The sequence below is a fragment of the Diospyros lotus genome, chromosome 4 (assembly GCF_014633365.1).
Source record: "Diospyros lotus cultivar Yz01 chromosome 4, ASM1463336v1, whole genome shotgun sequence".
Lineage (NCBI taxonomy): Eukaryota > Viridiplantae > Streptophyta > Magnoliopsida > Ericales > Ebenaceae > Diospyros > Diospyros lotus.
Window position 1 is genome coordinate 3,660,652 of NC_068341.1, and position 24,851 is coordinate 3,685,502.

Sequence of the window (24,851 nt, forward strand, 5' to 3'; positions counted from 1 at the left end):
TATATATATAGACCCTTTTCTTGGAGAAGAGGGTTTTAGTTCTAGGGTTTTGTTTAATGGAGTTTCCTGACGATGAATTTTGAATGACGAAGAATGAATGCAAGGGCTGCGTAGGGTTTTGGCGAATGGAGATTCTTGATGATGAAGAAGTCGAATGATTTGATGGGGTAAACAGAGACAGCTAGGGTTTTGGACAATGGAGATTCTTGAAGAAGAAGAAGAAGAAGAAGAAGAAGTCAATGATTAGATGGGTAAATAGAGAAAGCAATTAAGGTGCAATTGTTATTGTTTGGGGCTTAATTTGTATTATAGAGAGAAGGTGAATCCATGGAGAGAAAAGAGTGTTTATAGTAGAAGTTGGTTTTAAAAAAGCGCTCAGTTAGTTTGTTTATAATTAAGATCATGAATCTCAACCGGAGTTTGATCCTAAATCTCAACCGCTTTGATTGTATATATATTGAGATTCATAGAATATTCCAAATTATATATATATATATATAGCGCCTTATTGAAATTGGATTCATATTTGATTCAAATTTGACATTATTGACAAGTAAAGTGAGAACTAGATATATATAATAATTAAAATCTATAAACAAAAACAGTATTAATTTCCTCAATTATTTTATATATAGTAGAAGTTGGTTTTAATTAAAAAAACACACAGTTAATTTATTTATAAAATTTTAAATTTCAACTGCTTTGATTGTATACTAAGATTTATAGAATATTCCAGATTATATATATGTGTGTATATATATATGTAGGGTCATATTAAAATTGGATTCATATTAATTTGATTCAAATCTGACAATATTGACAAGTAAAGTGAGAATCAAATAAAATCTAAATTAAAACAAAAGTTGGTTTTGAAAAAAAACGTTCAGTTTATTTATTATAAGATCTTGAATCTCAACCACTTTAATTGTATGTATACTAAGATTCATAGAATTAATATTCCAAATTATATATGTATATATGTAACGCTTATTATTAAAATTAGATTTATATATTTAATTCAAATTTGACAGTATTACAAGTAAAGTGAAAACCAACAGTAGTCTTAATTTCCTCAATCACTAGCTAGCTCTAGGGCCACCAACGAGGCGTGGATAAGGGCATTTTTCGTATTTAAAAAAATTAATTCAGCAAGTTAAATATGGTAAAGGCTAAGTTGTAGGTCTCTTCAACTTAATTAGGTTAGTTTCATTAATTAGAATTTCAAAATTATTAATTAGTGAACTCCTTTAATTAGGTCAATGCTTCTTGAGTCCAGTACTCATTATATATATATATATAGTCTGATTTGTTCTTAATTGGATGATCATATGCTTATCAAATGCCATTTCATAGAATTTTGTTTGTACAAGTTATAACAATATATATTGCATCTCGAAATTAATAATTTATTTTATTATATTTTAAATTAAGATATTTAAACAAAGAAAAAATGATCCAGCTAGCTAGCGCATAATTAATAACTAGCTACGTACATGGATGGAGCCCATGAGAAGTTGACACCTCAATCTTCTTCCAAGAACACTAATCAGCTTGCATGTTGAGCCATGTAACCAGCAGCTATTATTCTTAATATTATATATATAAACGATGAAACAAGAACACCAACTTAATGTTCCCTTGCTTTCTAGCTAAAGCACAACTGTCTGCAGATCGAATGGCCATGGCAACCAAGTTAATTCCCTTGCTTTCTCTGTTATTATTCATCCCTCTCCGTTCATCTCTCTGTTCCCGAGTTGAGATGATCAAGTCAACCCACCGGATAAACATCACCAGATACGTAAACATGTGGAGTGCCAACAAAGAGAACACGAGTGGAGACAGGAAAGAAGAAGAAGAAAAAGGAGGAGGAGGAAAGAGAGTGCGATACTATGGCGGCGGCGGAGTGGGGCGAGACCCCGAAGAGCAGCACCGGCGGTCCCGAGTGCTGTGTGAGAAGCAACCGCCCCGCCAACGGGGACAGTGCCGGGCGGAGGTGCGATAGGCAGTACAAGGAAGAGATGGAAACTGAACATACGAAGAAATCGCCGCAGCGTTGAGCTGTGACGAGAAAATAATTAATCCATAATAAATAATTTCCTAGCACAGTACGTAGTCAGTAGGAATGTTAAATATCTCGAGTCTTTAAGTTTTAATTAATTTTTATTAATCGACGTGATTATTATCTTTTAAATTATATAAAAAGTTATTATATTATGTAATCATTCATTTTTTAGCTTAATTAAGTAAGGTGATCAAAATATACATAAATTGGATGTGAATATTCACAAGCACATAAATAAATGGCTCGTGCTGAATATATATTAAAATAGTTAATTAGTTTTTGCTAATATGGTCTTACTATTTTGGGTTTAGGATTTATTAATCCATGAGAGGGTGTTTGTTAATTAAGAGAAGAGAAATAAAATGTCAGTTATGAGAAATATTCAGAATGTTTGTCATTTTCAACGTGTTTGTTAAATTTATCTAATTATTTCTAAAAAAGCTCTCACGTAAGTCTTATTTTCTTCTGTCAAGATATATAAATTTATCTGACTTGCTCCCTCAGATAAATTTATCTCACATTTTATAGATAAGTCTTAATTACCTATATACTCCTTATGGGATGGTTAATGTCATTTAATATATTTTAAAAATTTAAATTTACTAAAAGAACTTATTCATTTAAGTCTTATAATTAATATTATTTAATATATTTTTAAATTATCATATATTTTGACAATTTTTAAAATTTAAATAATATTATTTCTTTTACCAATTTTTAAAGTTTAAATTTCTCTTTCTCTATATATATTTTATTCACTAACACAATTCTTTTCACCAATTTTTAAATTATTTTATTCTTTTTTATATTTTATTATCTATTATGAAAATATATATTGACCATTTTTAATTATTTAGATGGAATTATTGTTATTCTAACAATAATTATTTATACTTTTCAATTCTTTTTAAATCTATTTTTGAATATAGATTTAGAAAATAAAACATTATTTTATTTTTTTGACAATTCATATTAATCATAAAATACTATTTTAATCATAAATTTATTGTTGATGTTAACAAACAATTTTAAATAAATTTAGTAATAAGGATATTTTGGTGAAAAAAAAAACTCTTATCTTAGTACTTATTATATGCATTAACAAATACATGGATAAAATTTTTTGAACGCTTCCCAGTGTTATCTTAACCATTCTATATTTTGATTCAGAAAACATTCCAAATTTATCTTGATATCTCTTATTTTACTTATTTTAATAAAGGTCCCTTAGGATCGATAGTGTTTGTTAATTAATATATAAATTGAAAAATATAAGATATAAAAAATATTCTAAACTTTTGTCTTTTCTAATGTATTTGTTAAATTTATATGACGATTCTTGAAAAAAAAAGTTACGTGATTTCTTATTTGTCATTTTTTAGATATGTTTATCTCTCTCACTCAAGATAAACATATCTTAAATCTTATAGATAAAAAAAATGATGCAGTGTATTTTAAAAAATTTAATAATTTGATAAAAATTTTAAAATATTTCTCAGATTTTTCTTAAGCATTTCATATTTTGGTCCGAAAAGCATTATAACCTATCTTAATACAATTTTATCTTACTCATTTTAATAAACTTTATTTAAAAAAAATTATTTTAAGGAGTCTTTTTGGAAATTAATATAACATTTAAATATCAAACAAATTTGGTAGGTGCATGACAGGAGAAGTAATAGATGAGTCATTAATTACTGTCACTGAATAGCATGCGTCGTTGTTGATGAAATGTCACCACATCTTGGCTTTCTTCATGGGAATACGTGTTTGTCAAGTTATTTTTGATAGGTAAAAATATTTTTCTTTACGTTTTTTTTTAAATTTTAATTTTTTCATAGTTTTAAATATCTCTAAATCATGTAAAATCAATCATTTAAACACTTTTGATAAATAATAGACATGTACACTAATGTGACAATTTCTGACATCGCCTCACTTCTCCTTCGCTCTCTAGAATCTCCTAACTCCATGACAAATACTCAACTCCAACTCTTCTCCCCCTCTCTCTGCAGCATTTCCTTAACTTTCGCTCTCTCTTTGGCTACATCTCTTCTATTTCCAATGTCTCTAGTGTTTCCTCCGGCTATGTCTACTATAGCGTCTTCTCTTTCTTTCTCTTCGGTTCCCTTTTTCTATATTGTGTCACCTCAGATCCGATGATATCTCTGGTTTCTCTCTTTCTATCTAGCTATGTCTCTTCAACTCTTTGTTATTCTCTCTCTGCGATTGCATCTCATCTAGTTGTGTTTCCCCCCCTCTCTCTTCAACGCCTCTATAGCTCATTTTCTTTCTCTAGCTATGTCACCTCAAATCAAGCAGCGGAGATCTCCGGTCTCCCTCTCTTTATCCAATTACTCTTCAATTTCATCTTTCTTTCGACGTTTCCTCAACTTCCTCTTTCTCTTCGCTGTCACTTGATTCCAAGGACAAGAAAGAAGATGATTTATCACAATTAGCCATGTGTAAAGTCCGAACAGCTCTGGCTTTAGCCTTTTCTTCCTTCCACTTCTTTTTTAGATCCTCTTTCTTTTTAAAAGGAGTTAAGGAGACGCCGACAAAGAGAGAAATTGAGCTAAGGAGACATCACAACAAGCGAGAAAAGAGATTAAGGAGACGCTGAAGAAAAAAAGGACTTGAAGATAGATGCTACCAAAGAAAGTGAGTGTGTGTGTGAGTTGATAAGATGTCAAAAAACTATCACATCAACGCGTTTGTGTATTATTAATTATACCGGTCAAGTGTTTAAAAAAGTAATTTTGCACGATTTATGAGTACATTTAGAATTAAAAAAAGTTTATAATTCCACAACAAAAGAACATAAAAGTTCAAGAACAAAAATATGTTTTTGACCATGTTTTATAACTTGAGACTTGAGTGGAAGATTCAACAATTTTTTTTTTCAATTTATTCAAAAAATTAAAATATGTTGTATACTCGACAAAGGATATTAAAAGTTTTTTTTTTTTTTAAACAATAGAAGATAAGTAAAACACATAAAAGAAACAAATAGAGAGAGAGAGAAAAAAAAAGAGTTCATCAAAAGCAGGGGTAGTTATATTATTATTTGTTGGGTAATATTAGCCTCCAATCTTTTAAAAGTTTCTCAAATGTACTGTGGATGTTAATATGGGAAATGAAAAGACTAAATTCACTATATATGTGAAGTTTATGAAAATAACTTATCTCACTCGCTCTACTTCATAACCTAATATATCTAAATTCATACTTTCACATTGACTGTAATATTGGTGTATCTATAATTAGGTATGTATACCATAAGTAAACTCTCTGAATCTTAAATTGATTATAATGCACAATACAATCTTTTCATATCTTGGGGTCAGATCATGGAAATTCAAGAGAATCTCAACAACTAACTCTTTACTAATAAGCACCACTTTTTTTGGGTTTTTTGTTTTCAAAAATAGTAAAAGGAAAGTGAAAATTAAAAACTGAAAAAGAACCCCTACCAAACAGCCCCTTAACGGTTAAAATATTTAAGAGGGAGTAAATGCAGCTCAACCATAATTCCATCGGACAAAAAGACAGTGAACGGAGTAGTCAAAGTGGATCCAACAGATCTTTCTCAAGATGATGATCGTATCATATGCATGAACTTTACCCAGAAAAACAAAAACCAAGGAAACTAATTCTCATATATATAGCCCCTTGAAATCGAAATCTTCCCATCGTTCATCCATAAAAGCCCAAAGTCAAAGCCCCAAAGCCGCATCTCAGAATGGCCAACTTCTTAGCTACTGTACTCCTATTGCTAGCCTTCAACATCTCAGGTGCGTACCTTCTCTATCTTTGGCTACCAATAAAAGTGGAAAACCCAAGTGTCTTTTCTTGTGTATATCTTAGCAATATCTCCATATTTTTTTTCAGTGAAGTTGGTGCCGAAGGTTGAAGCTTGCTACTTGGATGCAATCAACGGCGGCTGTCCAGACAAAGCATTATGCTTAGAAACATGCCGGCCGTGTTACCGGGGCATCGGATCAGTGATTGCCCACTGTGTTGCTCCGGAAGGAGGGAGTCTCTTCTGGAGATGCCGGTGTGATTTCAAGAATGGTGCGCCTTGTCCGCCGGTTGGGCCTCCTCCTTGTCCTAAACCACCTGCCCTTGCCCTTTCCCCTGGAAATTTTAATCTTACAAATTCTGTAATACCCTAAAGATATAAATCCTTAAGGGCTCATGGATGAATAAACCAGACAAGTTTTTTTTGCAGAATCAATTCGTTGGTTGTTTGTGTTTGGAAATATTTTGTGCGGGCTTCCATTAATTGTTAATTAATGAATTTATTTTGTTAAAAATGGGCTCATAATTGGTTGATTTTTTTTTTCAAGAGACTTGCATTTCCATTATTGATAGTGGTTTAACTAATTGTTAGTGGAATCTGTGTATTTTTTTGGACTTAAGTGTGGTATTAAAATAGAATATAGACCATTATCTATTTAACTCGTAACGGAAGGGTTAGGATTAGGGTATTAAGGAAAAGTACAGATCATTATATATAATATTTTGCCGGAAACAAAATATTCAAAATCACAGTTCTGTAAGAATCATTAAAGCCACCAAACAGAAATTTCAAACCCACTATAAGTGTATAAATCCCACCACATTAATTAAGCAACCTTCAAAGCCCCATCTCAGAATGGCCAAGTCCTCCAGCTGCAATATTACTTGCAGTAGTACTGCTTGCCTTCATCCCAGGTACCTCCTTCTATATCTTTCGCTACTAAACAACACCATATATATCTTCATATTAGTTTCTAATATACATGATTATCATATAATTAATTAGCAATAATCTTGTCTATAACATATACGTGTATGCGTGGAGAAAACAGTGCCGGCGGCGAGAGCTTGCTACTTGGAAGAAGTGACCGGCGGCTGTCCAGACAAAGTATTGTGCCATGAAACATGTCGGCCGTGTTTCCGGGGCGTCGGAATATATAGTCATGATTCATCGCTTCCTGTTTGGCTCCAGATCCATTGATTAAATAGTGGAGATGCCGCTGTGACTTTAGGAACGGCGCGCCTTGTCCCCCTCGTGGCCCCCCCTCGATGTACTGCACCACCTGCAGACTATGGCCATGCAAATCTTAATCTAACCAATTCTCTCCTGCCCTAAACATAAAATTGATGTGATCATTAGGGCTATGCAATCCCTTCCCTTTCTTTTATCACCCCTAGACAAACAATAAAATAGTCTTATTTTTTGGCATGGGGGTATTCAAGGGCAAGGCCACCAAGGCCTATTCCTAGGACTCAAAAAAGAAGGGTCCAAAATATTTTTAAAAAGTGATCAGTCTTGTTTGTTATAAAAAATTAAAGATTAAAGATTTTTTTTAATTATATTTTAAAGGACTCCTAAATTAATAATGACCTAAGCCTCTCCAACCCCTTGAGCCCCGACTCTAGAGTATTGGTTGTTTGATTGTTTGGTGTTGTTAGGATTATGATTCAAAATGTATTTTTTATATATAACTGATATGTGCTGTTTGTATGTATTTTGTTATATATATTTGGGTTTCATTTAACTAATGTTTAATTGTATACATGATTAATTTGCTGATTATATTGTGAGCTATTTTTGCTGTTTATATTCTGGGCCATTAGCCATTTGGGCCGAGATTAGTTTTGTGCAGCAAGCCCATCTTTCATGTGGCCCATTTGCTTTGCCTAAGCCCAGCCGATTGCAGCAGCCATTTAAGGGCAGCTTCTTGCCCTAATCTCTATAGATCTGCAATTCTCTCTCTCTTGAAACCCTTTGTTCGGCGCTTTCGAAGTGAGACTCTCTCTCGCTTGTGAATCATTCTCTTGTTCGTTTGGCTTCGGTTTATTGGTAAGATCACGATAAGGTTGTATTGCTTTAAATCTCTATTGTTGAATCGCCTGAAGCGTGAGAGATTTGGTATAGCTGATAGATCAGATTCTTGACACGATCTTGAGATCGGTATAACAGATTCTATACTTGTTCTTGTATTTAGATTCTGATTTCAGTTGATATATTTGCAATACGTTTTTTTTCTTCTTGTGATCTTGTAATCTGGTTGTAACCAAAAGCTATTAGTGGATTGACTAGAGGCGGAGCCTCTACCGTGAGTAGGATCGATTGATCCGAACACGTATATCGTTGTGTTCTTGTGTTCGTTTTCTGTTTCTATTTTTACCGCGCTTGCTCTTGGTTGGTTTGGCCGATTGTACAGGTTACAATACATTAACAGGTGTGTTTTGAAAAAATAGATAATTTGAAATATATAAAATCTTTATCAATCATTCTTACGTAGTAAATATTATTTATTTTGATTTAAAAATTCATACAAATTTGATCTATAATCTTGTGATTAAAGAGGTTTTGTAAAATAAATAAAATAACTTATTTCTTATAAGTTACACGTACTTTTTCCTTGACTTTCATCAATCAAGGTTGGTGTAACTATATGATTAGACCAAACAAAATTATATCAAATCTAAAAAATATTAAGTGTAAATTATTCAAGACTTTTGTCAAAAACATAAAATAAATTATGTTAAGTCGATTCGAACAATATAACTGGCTTAAGATGGCTCAATTGGAAGCACAAACTTTGTGCGTGTCACATGAGTCGGTTTGCTTGGCTCACTATTTCAAAATTTAAAAAATAAAAAATAATTTTAATAATACAATAAAAATGTTGTATTGAAATAGTTTATAATATTTTATTAAAAAATATACACAAGGCAAGATTACATAATATAATTTCTTATATTGAATAGTACCTAAATTTTTTAATATCTCAAAAATGTTGACAAATAAAAAGTTATAAAATACATATAAATTTATAGTTTACTTAATTGTACCTCAATATATTTATTTATAATCATAAAATTTTAAAAATATTTTAATTTACCGAGCCCATGTCCACAGCCGTGCCAAACACAGTCCATGGCTTAGGCCCAGCTGTATTGATACTTGTGGGCCGTCGGCCCAACAGGGGCCATGGGCTGGGGCTAGCCTGATAGATTTTTAACAGCCTGAGTTGTTTTAATCTAAATGTTTGTTATTTGGGATGATCGTCTTTATGTGATTCCCGATACTCTTTCTCTTGATTATGTCAAGGTAGGTAAATCGTAAGTGTGAGATTTTACCTTATTATACAGAACGAACATTGAATTCATGACTTACCAAACTGACACCAACATATCATTTATCTGACCGATCTGCTCTCGAGGACTGGATGCTTGTTACTTGTTAGGTTGGATGGAAACTTCCTTTGTATTTATATGTGTACATTGTCATGCTCATGGACTCATGGATGCTGATTCATAAGGGGGAAACGAGGGTCAAATTTATATTTTTGTCCTATTGTATTTTTATATTTTTTTGTGTAATTATTTGATTTTTTATTATTTTAATTATATATCTAATTTTGTATTTTAAATTAATTTAACTCTAATATTTTGACATTTTTTTTGTATAACAATTTAAACTTTTCATTATTTTAATTACACTCATGAATTTGTATTTTTGAATTTATTTAATCTTTGTATTTTAACGTGAATAAAGTATGACGTATATTTTGTCATCGTAATTTACCTTTTTTTTTACATATAAAAGTACGTAAATTAAATTGACTAAAAAATGTAGCTCTAGATATGTAATTGAAATAATAAAAAATTTGGGTTAATCACATGAAAAAAGTTCAAAATATAAGAGTTAAATTAACTCAAAAATCAGATTTAAGAGTGTAATCAAAACAATAAAAAGTTCGAGTGATCACATGAAAAAAAAACGTAAAAATACAGCGATAAAATATAGATTTGGCTAGGAAATGAGTTATGTTTATTTATAAATTTATGTTAAAATCTCTTTCAAACAGCTTATTAAAGCATATTAGGCGTCTTTCTTTGTATTTAAGATGCTTGTAATCTTATTTTTGGTATTTAAAAAGTTAAAATAAATTGTTTAATATAAATAAGGATTGGAATTCAATCAAACCATTTACTTAATTCCATTTCTATCATAATTCTCAAAAATAAGGATTGGAATTGGAATTCTGTTAGAATTGCATTTCTATCTCAATACAGTCATCAGAATTGCAATTCTGTTAGAATCATTAAGCCCACAAAACAGGAATTTCAAAGCGGCTATAAATATATGAATGCCACCAAATTAATTAAGAAGCATTCTCAGTATGGCCAAGCTCTTAGGCTTAGCTACACTATTACTCTCATTGCTTGCATTCATCTCAGGTACTAGCAAAAAGTCTATTTTGCCCACGGGTCAACTTTAGCCATTTCTTAATCTCTATCTCAGTATCACTTACTGTCCTATACAACTAATTAGCAAATATATTGACAGTGGCGGAGGCGGGAGCATGCTTCTTAGAGGAAGTGACCGGTGGCTGTCCGGACAAAATATTGTGCCATGTGACATGCCAGGCATGTTACCGAGGCATCGGAGAAGTGATCCCCAACTGTATGCCTCCGGATGAAATTGTTAAATTGTGGAGATGCCGCTGTTTGTTCATGAATGGTGCACCCTGTCCGCCAGTTGGGGGTCCCCAATGTCCGGCACCACCCCCTCCTCCACCTTTTGCCCGTGCAAATATTACCAATTATCTAGCGCCCTAAACATAAAATCAATGGTAATATTTAAGCCTTTATAATCCCTTCTTCTAGCACTCATTCATTCATGAATAATGCAAAATTCCAAAGTGAGATGAATCTTGTGGATTGGTGTTTGACTAAAATAACACAAACATTTGGGTCTATTTGTTAGGTCAAAATGGGCCAACATGGGTTGAGTATCATCCACTTGACCCACAGTGTTGGCTTAGGAATTTGGGTAAAAAATCATTGTTGTTGGGCTAATTCTAATTGAAATTTGGATACTTCATTAAATTGCAGTAGGTGCTACCACATTCTAGAAATTAAACTGACATTGTTTTATAAAAAAACTTTGTGTAATTTTATGAAACATCAAGCATACCTCTCTGGAATGTAAATATAACATCAAGGAGTAATTTGACGTGACTGTTCAATAATAAGAGTAATTACTATAAGTATCAAATGTAATTTATTCATAGGTTTCTTCACAGGTGCACAACGATTGCATTCAATTCTTCAACATAAGTCTCATATACTAATTTTAATATTGCATTCAATTCTTCAATAAATTCAAGTGTTCGATGTAACGCCCCGTTTTCCCACAACGTGCATTACCTCGAGATTTCGGGAATATTTTTTTTTTTCAACATCAAACACACAACATAAGTCCCTTGATATACATACCCTCGTCATAATCATTTCCCGACAATCCCGATCGTACCTTCTTAGCATATCAAAATTTAAGAATTAATAGACTAAGACAGGTAATATCAATCACATCAGTGGAAGCAAGATTGAAACCTCAATGATATATAACCGACAATTCCTTTACAATAACCAAATCGATGTTTCACATGAAAATATTACATAACCTCTGAACATCGTAATCATAGACAAAACCTACGAAAACTAAACAAAGCAGCTACATCTCGATGACATTCTTTCCCTTGGCACCACTGCTTTCACCTGGAACGTTTGAATATTCCAGGGACATAGTCCAAATTAGATGCTGAATCATCTAAGTGAGAGTTCAAAAACATTTTCATGCAGATATGCAAAATCATATATAAAATCGATAAATCCTGACATGCACCAGCCTAAGAGAATCCCACATAGCACTTAACCCTAACCGGGAAAAATGCAATCTCTCTAAAGGCGACACGATCACTTCGGCCCATTGGCAAAACAATCCTGCTTAAGAGGGACAACCTCGACATATGAACCCGAGAATCACCCCATTGTCATTGTTAGGCTTTACGCTCCAACTCAAAAGCATTCCAAAACCCAACGTAACCCTAGCCCCAAGAGTGTCACATCAGCACTATCCTCGGAATCGACGTCACCTCGGCATTAATGCTATTGCTCAAAAGAACCTGGGGTGGTGTCCACTCGCAGCCCTGCCACTTGAGCCAACAATCGGGGTGGTGTCCACTCTCAGCCCCGCCACTTGGGTCCCGTAGGGTGAAGTCCGTCTCAACCCCGTCCCAAGTGGGTCACCTAGCATTAATCTTAGGTACGCATCCCGAGTGTCGTCACTCCGGGCTACATCACAGGTTACCAACCCACGTCCCACATGGACGACACAAAACAAACCAATGCCGAAAAATCATAACATGTCTAAAATCAACATCTCAATGTATGCAATTTACCGCACGAAATTCAATGCATGTGTAAATAATTGTTTGGACAACCATAATAAACCAAGCCATAGGGATGAACATTCACAGTAAATCATTCACATGTCACTTAAAGTCTTTTCGGGTAGAACCACTCACTTTGCAACTCAACTTTTTCTTGAAAAGCGCGAGTCATCTCGATTTGCGTGCCCGACCTCGATTCTCGTGCCCGACACTCTTATAATTCAACCTCTAGCTTCAACGATACCCTAGACATCACGTTTGTTCAAAACCATATCAATATCTATTTTTCCAATTTTCCATAATTTTCTTCCTATTTCCTCTATATTTTTCCTCAAAAATTCTAATAAATGCCTACTCAAGATTTTTTCTCAATTTTTCTTCACAACAATTCATAAATAAATATTTCCTAACTCCTAGAATTTTCTGAAAATTTTCCAATATCTCCTCTTGTTTTTCATAAGCCTTATTTACCTTGAAAATTACAAAATGACCATTTTCTCCAACATTTTTCAAAATTTTCCTCCACCATAATTCCTAATTTATTTTTCTTAAAATAATAAAAAAATTTGCAAAATTACCTGAGCCCTCACGCGCCTTCACGCGCGGGCGAGTGGCTGGAAGCAAAGGCTGGCACGTGGCAGTCACGCGGCACCGTCTTCAACCTTGAGCCGGCCGCCGGCGGTTGCTCCGATCACCACGAAACGGGTACCCCCTGAAAGCCCATGAAGAATCGATCCTAGCCCCACCAATTTCAGGCCGAAAGGACACCGAAAAGTGCTTTAAAACTCGAGTTGCAGGTCATGGTGGCGGTCCGCCTAGGGCTTTTCCGACCACCCTCGAAACACCCTCAAAACGCCTCGAAAATTCACCAAATTCTCCAGAAATGCTCCTCTTGCCTCAAGGATGAAAAGCCTCTTATTGGCTTCCCTCGATTTGCCCTCAAACCCGAGCTATTTGGTGCTTCAAATTCGGCCGAAACCCTTGGCTATTTATAGCCCAAATCCAACCCCCACGTGGCCGATTTCCGGTAAAAGCTTCTTCCCCACGCCTCCTAGGCCATGCCCTGACGAACCTAGGCTGCCAAATCGCCAGATTTCCCGGCCAAATCTACGGCCAAATAGGCCATGCATGTGCAACTTTCTGAAAATTGCACTTTAGCCCCTTGAAATTTCTCTTTTGCATTTTGGCCCTTGTCCTCAAGCCCTTGATCTTTCTAGCACCCTCACTAAGACCCTCAAGATTAGTACTTCTCATTTCTCCCTTGAAACTTTTGAAAAATTACCATTTTGACCTCCCTCGAGTAATTTTAGATAATTACACTTAGGCCCGATTGATTTATTTGACCTTAAATCCACTCGATTCAACCTGAAACCACTTAAGGGTTGTTCTACACATCGAATACTAGTCCTTGACACTCTCCGTTGGCTTTTTGGACATCGTTTATAACAATTCGGTAATATGAGCTTATTGGCAGCTGTATTTTTGCTGTACCAAAAATTCTTTCCGATCTCATTTCTTTTATCACTAAAAATCATAATTTAAATCACTTGTCGTTTCTATACAATTTTCCTTGGCCATCTAGGGTTCGGGGTACTCCCTCTGACTAATTCGGTCGTCCAAAGTTGTGTTAGTGTACCCTATAGTCTTATTTTTTCTAAAATTCCAATTATACCCTTTATCAAATATCATTTTTATCCTCAAATTATTCTCGGGTGTTACATTCGAAATATTTATACAAGAATTTTCATATGCTTTAATTTTGATCATTATCTTTCTTGTAGATTTTAAGTGACTTGACGACAAGTTTTGTAAAAATAAATTTAATATTATATTTGAGCGACGATACTATATAAATAAAATTTTAATTTACATAAACATTCATGTTGCTATTTATGTATTCATTCAACAAGAAATAATCAAAATGATATCACAACTACATAATTATATGCTCATGACAATAACCACAACTGTTAATTATTCTGCAACCAAACACAAACCAAGTAACAATTATAGAATTAGATTTCACATTTCAACAAGAGAATTAGGTTTACATATTTGACAGATGAGAATGGATTTAGATGAAGTAATTCATTAATGGCCATTCCAAAGTTCCACTCTCCTATTTGATAAATAAAAAAGGGAGAGAGCCTCGGCCTCATGATGATGCACCAATTTACATATACATATTATAATAAGAAGAAAATATAGTTTCAGCATCACTTCATCAGTTGAGTTATCAGTTATGTATCCAATCCAAGGTGGCCATGGCCTTGGGCTGGAGTTTGTCCACCAGGTGAGCCCTCCTTGTGAATATTTTCCGGTGATTTCTAATCTCCACTGGATCAACACAAGAAGCATATAAATTTTAGTAAGCTTACCTTAATTACTTTTCTTTACGGAAATCATGAGAAAAAGGATATATAAATCATACCTTTTCCAACTTGATGAACATGATTATCATCACAAGCCTCATCCTTCTTGTTGAACAACTTACCAAACTCACCTGCATATATATATGCATACAAGTAGTTTGTTTTCAGTAATTACAGAAAGTTTTAATTAACTTCAACTTGGTACAGACAAGAAGCTATTATATATATATTATGTGTAGGTTCCAGTTGGAATATGGCTGCCTGCAAGAAAATGGGAAAGGTAACACTTAATTTTGGAAATTGTTATGTTGCCCGTGCTTGCAGGACGCAGATCACCCATCAAAGTTTTAGTTAGTAATTAAACTTTTTTAAAATTAATTATATAAATTTTAATTCTTCTTTGTGGATAATCAAATTTTAATCCACTTCAAGAGGAAGAAACCTTGATCCTAATATTAATTATAATCGGTTTTTTGGTTATTAATGTTAATAATTCTATATTTTAATTTAATTTATAATAATAAATCATGTTAAATATTAATAATAATTAAAGTAAAAAAATAATATATAATATGCCGTATACGTACGTGATACATATAATATTTTTTAAAAAAATTTATATGAAAAAAGAAAAAAAATAGACCAATTTAGACGGAATTGGTTTGATCCCAACCCCAACATGTCCAGTTTATAATTCAATTTAGAATTAATTTGATTCAAGCTGAATGAACACCCCCTACTCATATTATACCTAAAAATCTCTCTTCAAAATTTTCTTGAACTTTTTTAATCTTTTCCCTTTTTTTTTCTTTGGTCAAATATGAAATATAACTTCATTTAATCAATTAATAACATTTACTTAATAGAGAAAAACAAATAATATTTACATTAAACGTCAATCCACAATGAAATTAACCGGCTTAATTTTGTCTTAATGCCTCTTGAATTGAAAAAGAAATTAAACTATCAAGTGTTAAATGCTTAATCAATGCAAATTTTTACATTAAAACTACCTCATAGCTGCATGAATCAAGAAGAGTATAGAACTCACTAGAATAAATCAACTACATTCATACCTAGTAAATAAATAAACTAACATGTACAAGAACACTTTTTGTTTCTTTTTCACTTTGTTCCTAATCCTAAACCAACCCCGCAAATTATGCTTAATTTCCTTTGCCTTCATTCACGAAAGCTATATTTTTTGGAATTAGGTCTCGTGCATGGAAGAGGAAGAAAATAAAAGAAAAACAAATGTTCCTGTGCATGAGCAAAAATGCATATAGACAGAGGAGGGGATGTTATACCTTTCATAAATTATAAACATAATAGCTTCATTTCATAAATTATTATTATTAAACATGATGTTCAGACTATGTTATATCTGGCTATAGTGGATATTGTTTGAAGTAGAAGGTCTCTTCTCATTAGAACATGGTCGACATTTCTTCATATCCTACACCTTCTCAGCTTGCTTGAAGGTCTAACTCTATATTTTGTGTTGAATTTATTAGTTCTTTGATATGTTGTTGGGTTTTGATGCATTATTGTGCGTACATCCTTTTGCTTTGAATTGGAGATTGTTGTTAGTTCTGGATATGCATCTCTATCTTTTGTTTGATTCTTGTATCGTCAGCTCTAAGAATTTTCAGTTCGTAAGACTCTTATAACTATCTCATCTTCTCAATATAATTTTACTTTAAAAAAAAAAAACACCTTTGTTCTGAAAGTAGGCATAGCAAAAATAATCCCAGAAAACAAATCACTCATCAAATTTGTAATCAAGAAGAGAAAATATATGGAATCAATGGAATGGTGTTGGATTAAAGTTGAACTCACATTGAAGGCTGAAGGCTTCAGCTTCAGGAACATGAATTGCAGCAACAAGAACAAGGAACAAAACCAGCAATGTAGAAACTTTGGCAGCCATCTTCTCTGTATTGCTATCTCCTTTGTTCTTGCCTTTCCTTTCCTTCTCTTTTTTCTTTTTCTTTTTTAACCAATCTTACAGGGAAAGAGACAAGTATATTTGTAGGGGGAGGAGGAGGAGGAGGAGGAGGAGGAGGAAAGGAACGGCTACCCTTAAAGAATGGCTGTTTTCAAGTAGCTTCCACAACATCTTAATTAGAATGCTATTAAATTTAGAAAATATCTTGAAAAATGACTAAATATATCAATTCCTTTTGCTGCCCTATGGATAACTATATATATGTATAAGCAATGTTATGTCCCTTTCATTTACTTCCTCTCTTTAACATAAATGTGAAGATTAGAACTCAAAAGGTGAAGGGCTTCTAATTTTAAGTAAAGGAAGGCATATTAAAATATTATTTAACTTGTATATATTAACATTAAGGGGCATCTTAAGCGAAAAAACTATTTTTGAATATTGAAATGATCAGTATCTTATGACTCAACCATGATTATTTACAAATAATTACATTGTTTAACGTCTTTGAGTGCATATGCCTAATCAGGCACATTTCTATGCAAATGACAAGCAATGTGTGAGTCTATGACTTGGCTTACCTATACTAGTAACTATTTTACCTATATGACATGAGAATGGGCCTAAAGGCAAACAATACACACTGAGCTGCAAGTGTGACTGGAGCAGTGATTGAGAATTATTAGTGAACATGCAAAGTGTACCATGAAGAGTTTTCTTATTAAAAGCTCAGTAAAATGGTAGAAAAACCCTATTTTTCTTCCATTTTTCCTGGGATCCTCCTCTTGAAGAGAATATTACTGATGGTTTTCCTAGTGACACGATGAAACATACAAACAGACTGCGTATAAGGTTATGCAGCATACAAGTCATGCATGGACTACTGAAATGGATATCTGCCGCGAATGTTAAGAATTGGATTTTTTTATAAAGGGTTAAATAGTGTTCACAAGGAAACATGAGCAGTTTGTACAAGATATGGGAGTTATGCATTAAAGTGTAGTGAACTCTATAATTATACATGCATGTTTACTGAATTCATCATCAATTAGAGATATATTAGACATGGAACCCATACCCCAATCACTTCTGAAATGCCAGGCCTGCGTAAGTGTACATTTATAAGAGTCCCTGTATTTTGGTTATGATATTGTAGACAAGTAATTACATCATAATTTGATGAACTTGTAACTTGGTGCTTAAAATGTGGAGATGCAGGACAATGGTGGTAGTCAGTTGCCAAAAAGAAGTGGCATGGGGTCCGAACAGGTGTAGTTTCTTTATGATCTGAGAGGTTGAGCTCGCTCTAATGATATTTTAATGTTGTCAATATTATGTTAACCCTTAGGTTCCTTGTTTGCATGTGTGTCACTCTTATATGGATATAAGTGATATATTCTGCTGACTCTGTTGGTCATTGTTATAGAGTTGGGTGGGTTAACTCGGTTGGCAATGAAGTTAAAATACTTTAATTGAGGGCAAAATTGGTGGAAAGCTCTAATCACTAGAAGTTGACCAATGGAGGGAGAATTTTATATATACCTGATAAACAACAGCTAAGGCGGCACATGAACGTAGCCGTTCGCAAATGGCTCGGTGTTTGCATCAACAAAAATTTGTTTAAGTTTATTCATTAAGATAAACGATTTGAGTTTGAGCCTAATTTTGAAACTTGATTTGCAAATGAGCCGAGTTTGAATTCAGTAAAACTTGACTAGTTAAATCTCGATAACATATTAAATTAGAGACCTGTGAATATTAATAAATTAGGTTAGAAGTTTGTGAACAATCTTATTTATAAATACATTAATATAATTATTTATAATTTTATAAATATATTATTTAACATAAAATTATCAAACTTTAAATAATAATAATAATATAATTAATTTGAAGATGTTTAAAATTATTATATATATTAATTTAATTATTTAACATAACATAATATGAATATATAATAAAACAAAATAACAAATTAAATTTAAGTAAAATAACATATTTTGACGAGTTTGAATTCTGAGCCCAAGCTTGAGCTTGCTAGCAGCCACCCGAGTTGGCTCTATCTCAATTCACATTAAAGGAGCTCGAGCTTTAAGGCTCAAGCTAAACTTGAGTTCAAGCCTAAAAATTAAGTTGTGAGTCAGACTGAACTAAGTTAAAACTTAGGTTGACTCAATTCGATTGCCACTAATAACGGGGAGACAATGCAATTTTCATGACCTAAGTGGATGAAAAGCATTAGCTCTAGCCTGAAGAATTGTGGATGAAATTTATCTAATTTGTTATCTAGTGAGATTTGATGAAATGGTGGTTGGTTTAGGGGTGATCAACTGGTGAAAGTGATCATTTTGGTACTCTCGCCCTAAAAAAACTATTCTTTTTGATTTATGTATTGGTCATCCCTCGTATTCTGATTGATTCTAGGTTGATGCTTACTCCATTTTCAAGGGAATCGTGATTTAATCATGTTATATGGTACCACTATCGAAGTTATAATTAGTAGAGAGATGTTTAAAATAATCAATAAATCTCGAAAACTAATCTTACCACACCACGTGATTTTTTTAGAAGAATGGTTCGGCACAGTTTGAGAAATTCTCAAACCATGCAATTTGTAGTTTGAAGATTTCTCAATTCAGTTAAAAACTGAATTGCCCAAATAATGTATTAAAAAAATTATAAAAAGTTTACTGAAATTCAAAAATAGTTGTTAGTTCTAGAACAAGGAATTAAAAAATGGCGAGTCAAAGAAAAAAGACAAAATGCCAGCGAAAAATGCACGGATGCATGCCGCCCTTTTCATTGTGGGACTAGTGGCCTTGTTGGCTACTATGATTATGATAGAGAACTTGAAAGGCTCGAGCTCAAAATTGGGGATGATTATAGCGTCAACAATAGCTTCTCGCATCACATTGCATCGAGAAGGCTGAATTGGTAGGGATTAATCATGATCGTGTGGCTACTATAGTGAGATTGACAATTAATATTCGGAGTCCTAATGAGATAGTGACTTTCATGATGACGGTCACAACATGTATTCTTTTAATTCGATCTATTCTTTTCCATCTTCATCTTCTTGTATCTAATTTTGATTTGAGGAAGTATCAGATCATGGAAATTGCATCACCTCGCAACGCATTCTAATGCGATTTCTGCACACCAAATTAGACAGCACAATTTGATATAGCGCCAAACTATATGTTGGATTTGGCATATCGAAAATTACCTGAACTGCACGGTAAACACCCTTAATAAGTGCTTCTGGGCTGGCAATAGTTTGAAAGCATTTGCCGTCTAGCTCTATATGCAATTGTGTCAATATGACTAACCTCTGTAATGTGTACATTATATTATATGCATCCACTTTGTGTCCAATCATATTTGTCGATTAGTTCTTTATATGACATGCCTTTCCTAGACATACCATTCCAAGTCCTCAAAACTTTTCAACGAAGAATCTCGACATATTGTGGCTGACTGAACCATATCTGGCCTGTTAGCATTCTTCTGGGTGGCTGGGACGAGGAACAGGCCTCTCCCTCTACTACGTTGGCTATATTGGCACACTTCACAAGGTTGACAAGGCAGCGTTTGTCTAGGGATCCTTTTTTTCACTCTCCATGATAGACAGGCAGTCCGCAGTCAGGCATTGCCACAGGGACATGTCAACCAGCCTGGTTAGATTTCCTCCCTGTTGGTTGTCGCCCCGCCAAATTTTGTAGTCAAAATTGTTGACCAAGATTGGGCTAGTACTAGTAGGGACCCTGCAGTACTGCATGCATGGCGTGACTCTGTTAATGATGCTCGCATCTCCACAGCCAGATTTGCATTTTGTATATTGTTTAGGCAAAAGTTATATTCTTCCTAGTTTGCTTCTTGGATTTGATGAACTGATTAGGACAAATTCAAAGCTATTTCTTTACTTTTATAATGATTATAATTTGAGAATTAGGAAAAAGTTTTTTTTGCTTTGCGATATCAAATTATTGTATTTCAATTCAATCACATCTTCTCGCGAATTCGTGACAGATATAAATTTGTACATATTTTCACTTTTATTAGAATTTGTGTTTCTCGTGTTCTCAAAAAATAATGATAAATTCAACAAGAATGTTGTTTCTCACAATTTTTTTTTTTTACGTTTATGTTATAATCATATTTAGTTTTTGAGATAAGTAATTTTTAATTTATTATAATTCTAATACTAACTGTATAAATTTATATTAATAATTAATATATAAGTTTACTTACCAACAAAATGATAACATTTTAAATTATATTTAATTTTAAACTACAAAATATTTTCAATATAATTATACTTATAGATAGGTTTTCTGAAAAGTTAAAAAATACAGCTTAATTATTTACTTAATTAAATATCAAGAAATTTAGCCTATTGGGTGTAGCACTTGGTTCTGCCACTGCCCCGAATTTTTTATTTATTTTTGAATAATATTATTTTTAATGATCATTTTAGTATCAAAATAAATTTTATTTATAAATTTAGCGCCAAACATGTATATGTTAGATACTAATTTTGTATCAATTAAGACCCTTAGATTCAACTAGAGATGGCAAACGGGCCGGGCCGGCCCGCCACCAAGTGGCCCGTGGGCCGGGCCAAATCGGCCCGCTTAAAAATGGGCCAGCAGATTGCTGGCCTTAGCCCGGCCCTACACGAGCCCGCAGGCCAAACGGGGCTCAGGCGAGGGCGAGACAGAGGGCGAGCGAGGGCGAGAGCGAGGGGCGCGGGTGAGGGCGAGACGAGGGCGACGGCGATGGCAAGTGAGAGCGAGAGCGAGAGGCGCGGGCGAGGGCGAGGGCGAGGCAGAGGGTAAAGGCGAGGGCGAGAGGCGAGGCTAAGGGGGGGTTTTGTGGCCGATTAGTGGGCCAGCCTGGCCCGCCACCATTTGGCCTGCCGGGCCAAATCGGCCTGGCCTTAAATGGGCCAGCATTTGCTGGCCCTAGCCCGGTCCCGGGCCAGGCCCCAACGGGCCTAGCTCGTCGGGCCGGGCCCATTTTGCCATCTCTAGATTCAACTAGCGAGTTTAGTCCACACAAAGATAACTAGTTCAACCAACGGAATCATAAACTGATTCACGAGATTTAGCCTAAGAAATCTTTTTATTAATCTAAATGATATCGTTTCTTTTCTAATTTAATTTAAATCCTAAACCCTTATATTTCATCTTAAATTTCTCTTTATCTCGCTTGCTCACTTAATTAGTTTTTAGGATTTTTCTATTTTGCCGGAGAGAATTATCGAAAGGGTGACTGAGACACATCAAAATGACAAGAATGTCTTAACCCAATTGAAAAATTGTTTCCCTTTTCTATGGCCGCTTCCTTTCACCTCTCTTTCTCTCTCTCTTATTTCTATAACCGCTTTCAGAGATCGCCTTTCTCTCGTTCATCTCGCATCTCATAGGTCGACCATCGCTACATTCTTCATGACAAAGAGGAAGAATGTAGTGACAATCGACCCTACGAGAGGCACGGTGAAAGCAATAAGAGAAAGGCAATCGTTGAAACTGGCCATAGAAAGAGAAGGGAAAGTAAATTTATAATTGGATGGGGGATATTTTTGTTATTTTAATATATTTTTATCAATCAATCAGCAAACTCTGAGTAAAGTAGCAAAACTGTTTTTATCATGCAAATCTTAATCTTTTATTCAAAATCTAGAATTCTTACTTTCGAGATCAATTTTTCAATCCAAATCTAAATCTCCCACATGAAAATATCCCTCTCCTACTCCTTGTTGCACCCAGGCTAGTAGAGGATACCCTTTCATCACTTATATTGCACTAGTGACTTGTGATATTATTGATACATATGGGCTTCAAAAAATTGGAAAATAAAAAGTACCGGAAAATATAACCCTACAGTTTAAACTGGGAAGGGAGCTACGGTCCAAAATCACTATTAAGCCCACAAACAAAGTCTTCGTCCTGGAATAAACTTTTCTAAAGAGGCTTTTAAAATGATAGAATTTTAAGTACGACCACCCACCAGTAACCAACCCTTGCTAATTTCCCCCAATAATGCAATTGCCTACTTGTCCAGTGAACAATTGAACTCTTATCTACTGTGTAACTAGCGTGGGAAGTGATTTCATGGAACTCAACTCGCCAAATTACTCTGTAAAATTGAAGTCTACTATTCTACCTTTTCCTGGTCTCTTCTTCCTCTCGCCCTCCCATCTGTACGGAGAGCCCCTGCGCTTTCCCCTTTCCTCTGCCTGAAAATTGCTTCTCACGTCGCAGGTGCTTGTCTCTGAATCTGTCAACATCGGAAGCTGCATTAGCCTCTTACTGCAAGGTATTATACATATGAAACATTTATACAATTTCTATCGGAGTGAAATTGCCAAGAATTTCAAATTTGTATTAGGTTTATCGAGTTTTGACGGCAATTTTTATATTTCCATTATCGTATTCAAATTTCAATGTGTTTCTGTATGCTAATGCTGTCTGTGGATCGTTGATGGATGGCCATGTACTGGGTGATCTTTTCTGGGGGGTTCTGTGAAATCTTGAGATCGTATATGTAAAATCAAACAGATATATGTAATTGAGATCATTTGGTACTTCTTCCTTGAATGTTTGGCTTGTTTTTTATGTGCTTAATGTTCATCTCATTGAACTTTTCTGCACAACTCCAAAAGATCATATCAATATGAATTTTTTTTTTTTGGTTTCAAATTTACATCCACTAGAGCTTTACATTGGTTTTTGGAAAGAATTTTGCTACTTGTACATACAGCCTTACCGACAGGTTCACACACACATTCAAAATATTGCGATATATCGTGAAATTTTGTTCACCCCCTTCTATCTCTTCTCTTTCCTTACTCCAGACCCTCTAGCTGCCGTTCTTCACCTCTCGTTGCCTCGGCTCTTGCCGCTGCATCCTCCCTCTTGTCGCAACAGAGGAAGGGGTGTGCAGTGGCGGTGAGAGGGAGGATGCAGCGGCAAGAGCCGAGGTAGCGAGAGGGTTGGCGACGAGAGGCGGTTGCTGGAGCAAGAGAAGGGGAGAGAGAGGTGTTTTATAATTGAGTGAGTGAGGGGTATTTTCATCATGAAAAATGCTATTGGTACATCATGGTGTACATCTTGGGCTATATAATGATGTTCTAATGTCTAAAATGCCCTCACCAAGGCGTTGAGGCGTAGTGAGGCGCAATGAGACAAGGGGTATTTATGTCATTTATATGTATTGTGTAACCCAAGATGTACATAAATGATGTACAAGTAGCATGAATCTTTCATCATTCGAGTTTTGTGTGTGTGAACCTGTTGGTAAGGTTGTATGTATAAGTAGCAAAATTCTTTTGGAAATTCGTCCTACACAAGGCTCCTTACTTTGTACGCAACTTCGCCCTTACTTCTAAAATATACTATTTTCATAATTCAACTATCCAGTCACAGAGTATTTCCAAATTATTCTTTTTAAGTTTTTATTAAAAAGGGTGTCTTGCACAAGACTCCTTGACTTGCAAGGGTTCGGAGATAGTCATCTATATAAGCAACTTTGCTCTTGTTTTATAAAAAAAATTGCTTTCATAATGCGAGCCCATGACCTTCTAATCACAGAATAACCTTACCATTGCTACTAAATCTTAATTTCTAAATTCTTAATTTTATTGTACTTATAAATTATTGTGAAGTGAATTTTTCTTATCTTTCTTTCTATAAATAATGAAGTCATATGTCATACATACTGTTTTAAAACCATTCAAAAGTTAGTTCACAGCACAAGAAGAAAAGGAAAGTTAGATAAAACAGGAAAAATTTTAGGACACTGATAAATGGGCTGACTGGGTCGGCCAACCCAGCCCACCTTCATGGTTGCATTGGAAAGAGTGAAATGTATTCACCCTTCCTAATGCAAGGGTGAAGTTGGAATTGAACCTGTAGGGCAACTGGATCGGCTGACCCAGTCAGCCCATTTAGCATTATTCCAATGTGGGAGGTTGAGGATCAACCCTTCTGAGATCCTACTGAGAGAGGTGGGGGGGAAGGACCCGTGCTATGTCTTTAGATTTTTCTGCAACAGAGGAGCCTTTGTCTTTGTTGGAGTACCTATGCAAAGTAATTTAATCTAAAGAATAGGTAACCCATCTTTTCTTTGGCCTTTGTCTTCTTACCATTTTATGCATTCACATTAAAGGCTCCACTCCACTTGCTGTGACAGCCATGAATTCTAATTCAGTGCTATCAGGGTGTAAT

General features: G+C 34.4%; 1 protein-coding gene across 1 annotated transcript; it reads left to right on the forward strand.

Annotated features, from left to right (window-relative positions):
* The first annotated feature begins 5,619 nt into the window (after positions 1-5,619).
* Positions 5,620-6,375, forward strand: LOC127800534 (uncharacterized). Its single transcript, XM_052335193.1, has 2 exons — positions 5,620-5,856; positions 5,954-6,375. The coding sequence occupies exons 1-2, from the start codon at positions 5,805-5,807 to the stop codon at positions 6,235-6,237; spliced, it is 336 nt and encodes a 111-aa protein (XP_052191153.1). The 5' UTR covers positions 5,620-5,804; the 3' UTR covers positions 6,238-6,375.
* Positions 6,376-24,851: the final 18,476 nt, after the last annotated feature.

Coding starts and splice junctions, on each gene's coding strand:
- LOC127800534 (XM_052335193.1), top strand. CDS start 5,805: ATGGCCAACTTCTTAGCTACTGTACTCCTATTGCTAGCCTTCAACATC. Junction 5,857..5,953: donor GCTAGCCTTCAACATCTCAG/GTGCGTACCTTC, acceptor ATTTTTTTTCAG/TGAAGTTGGTGCCGAAGGTT.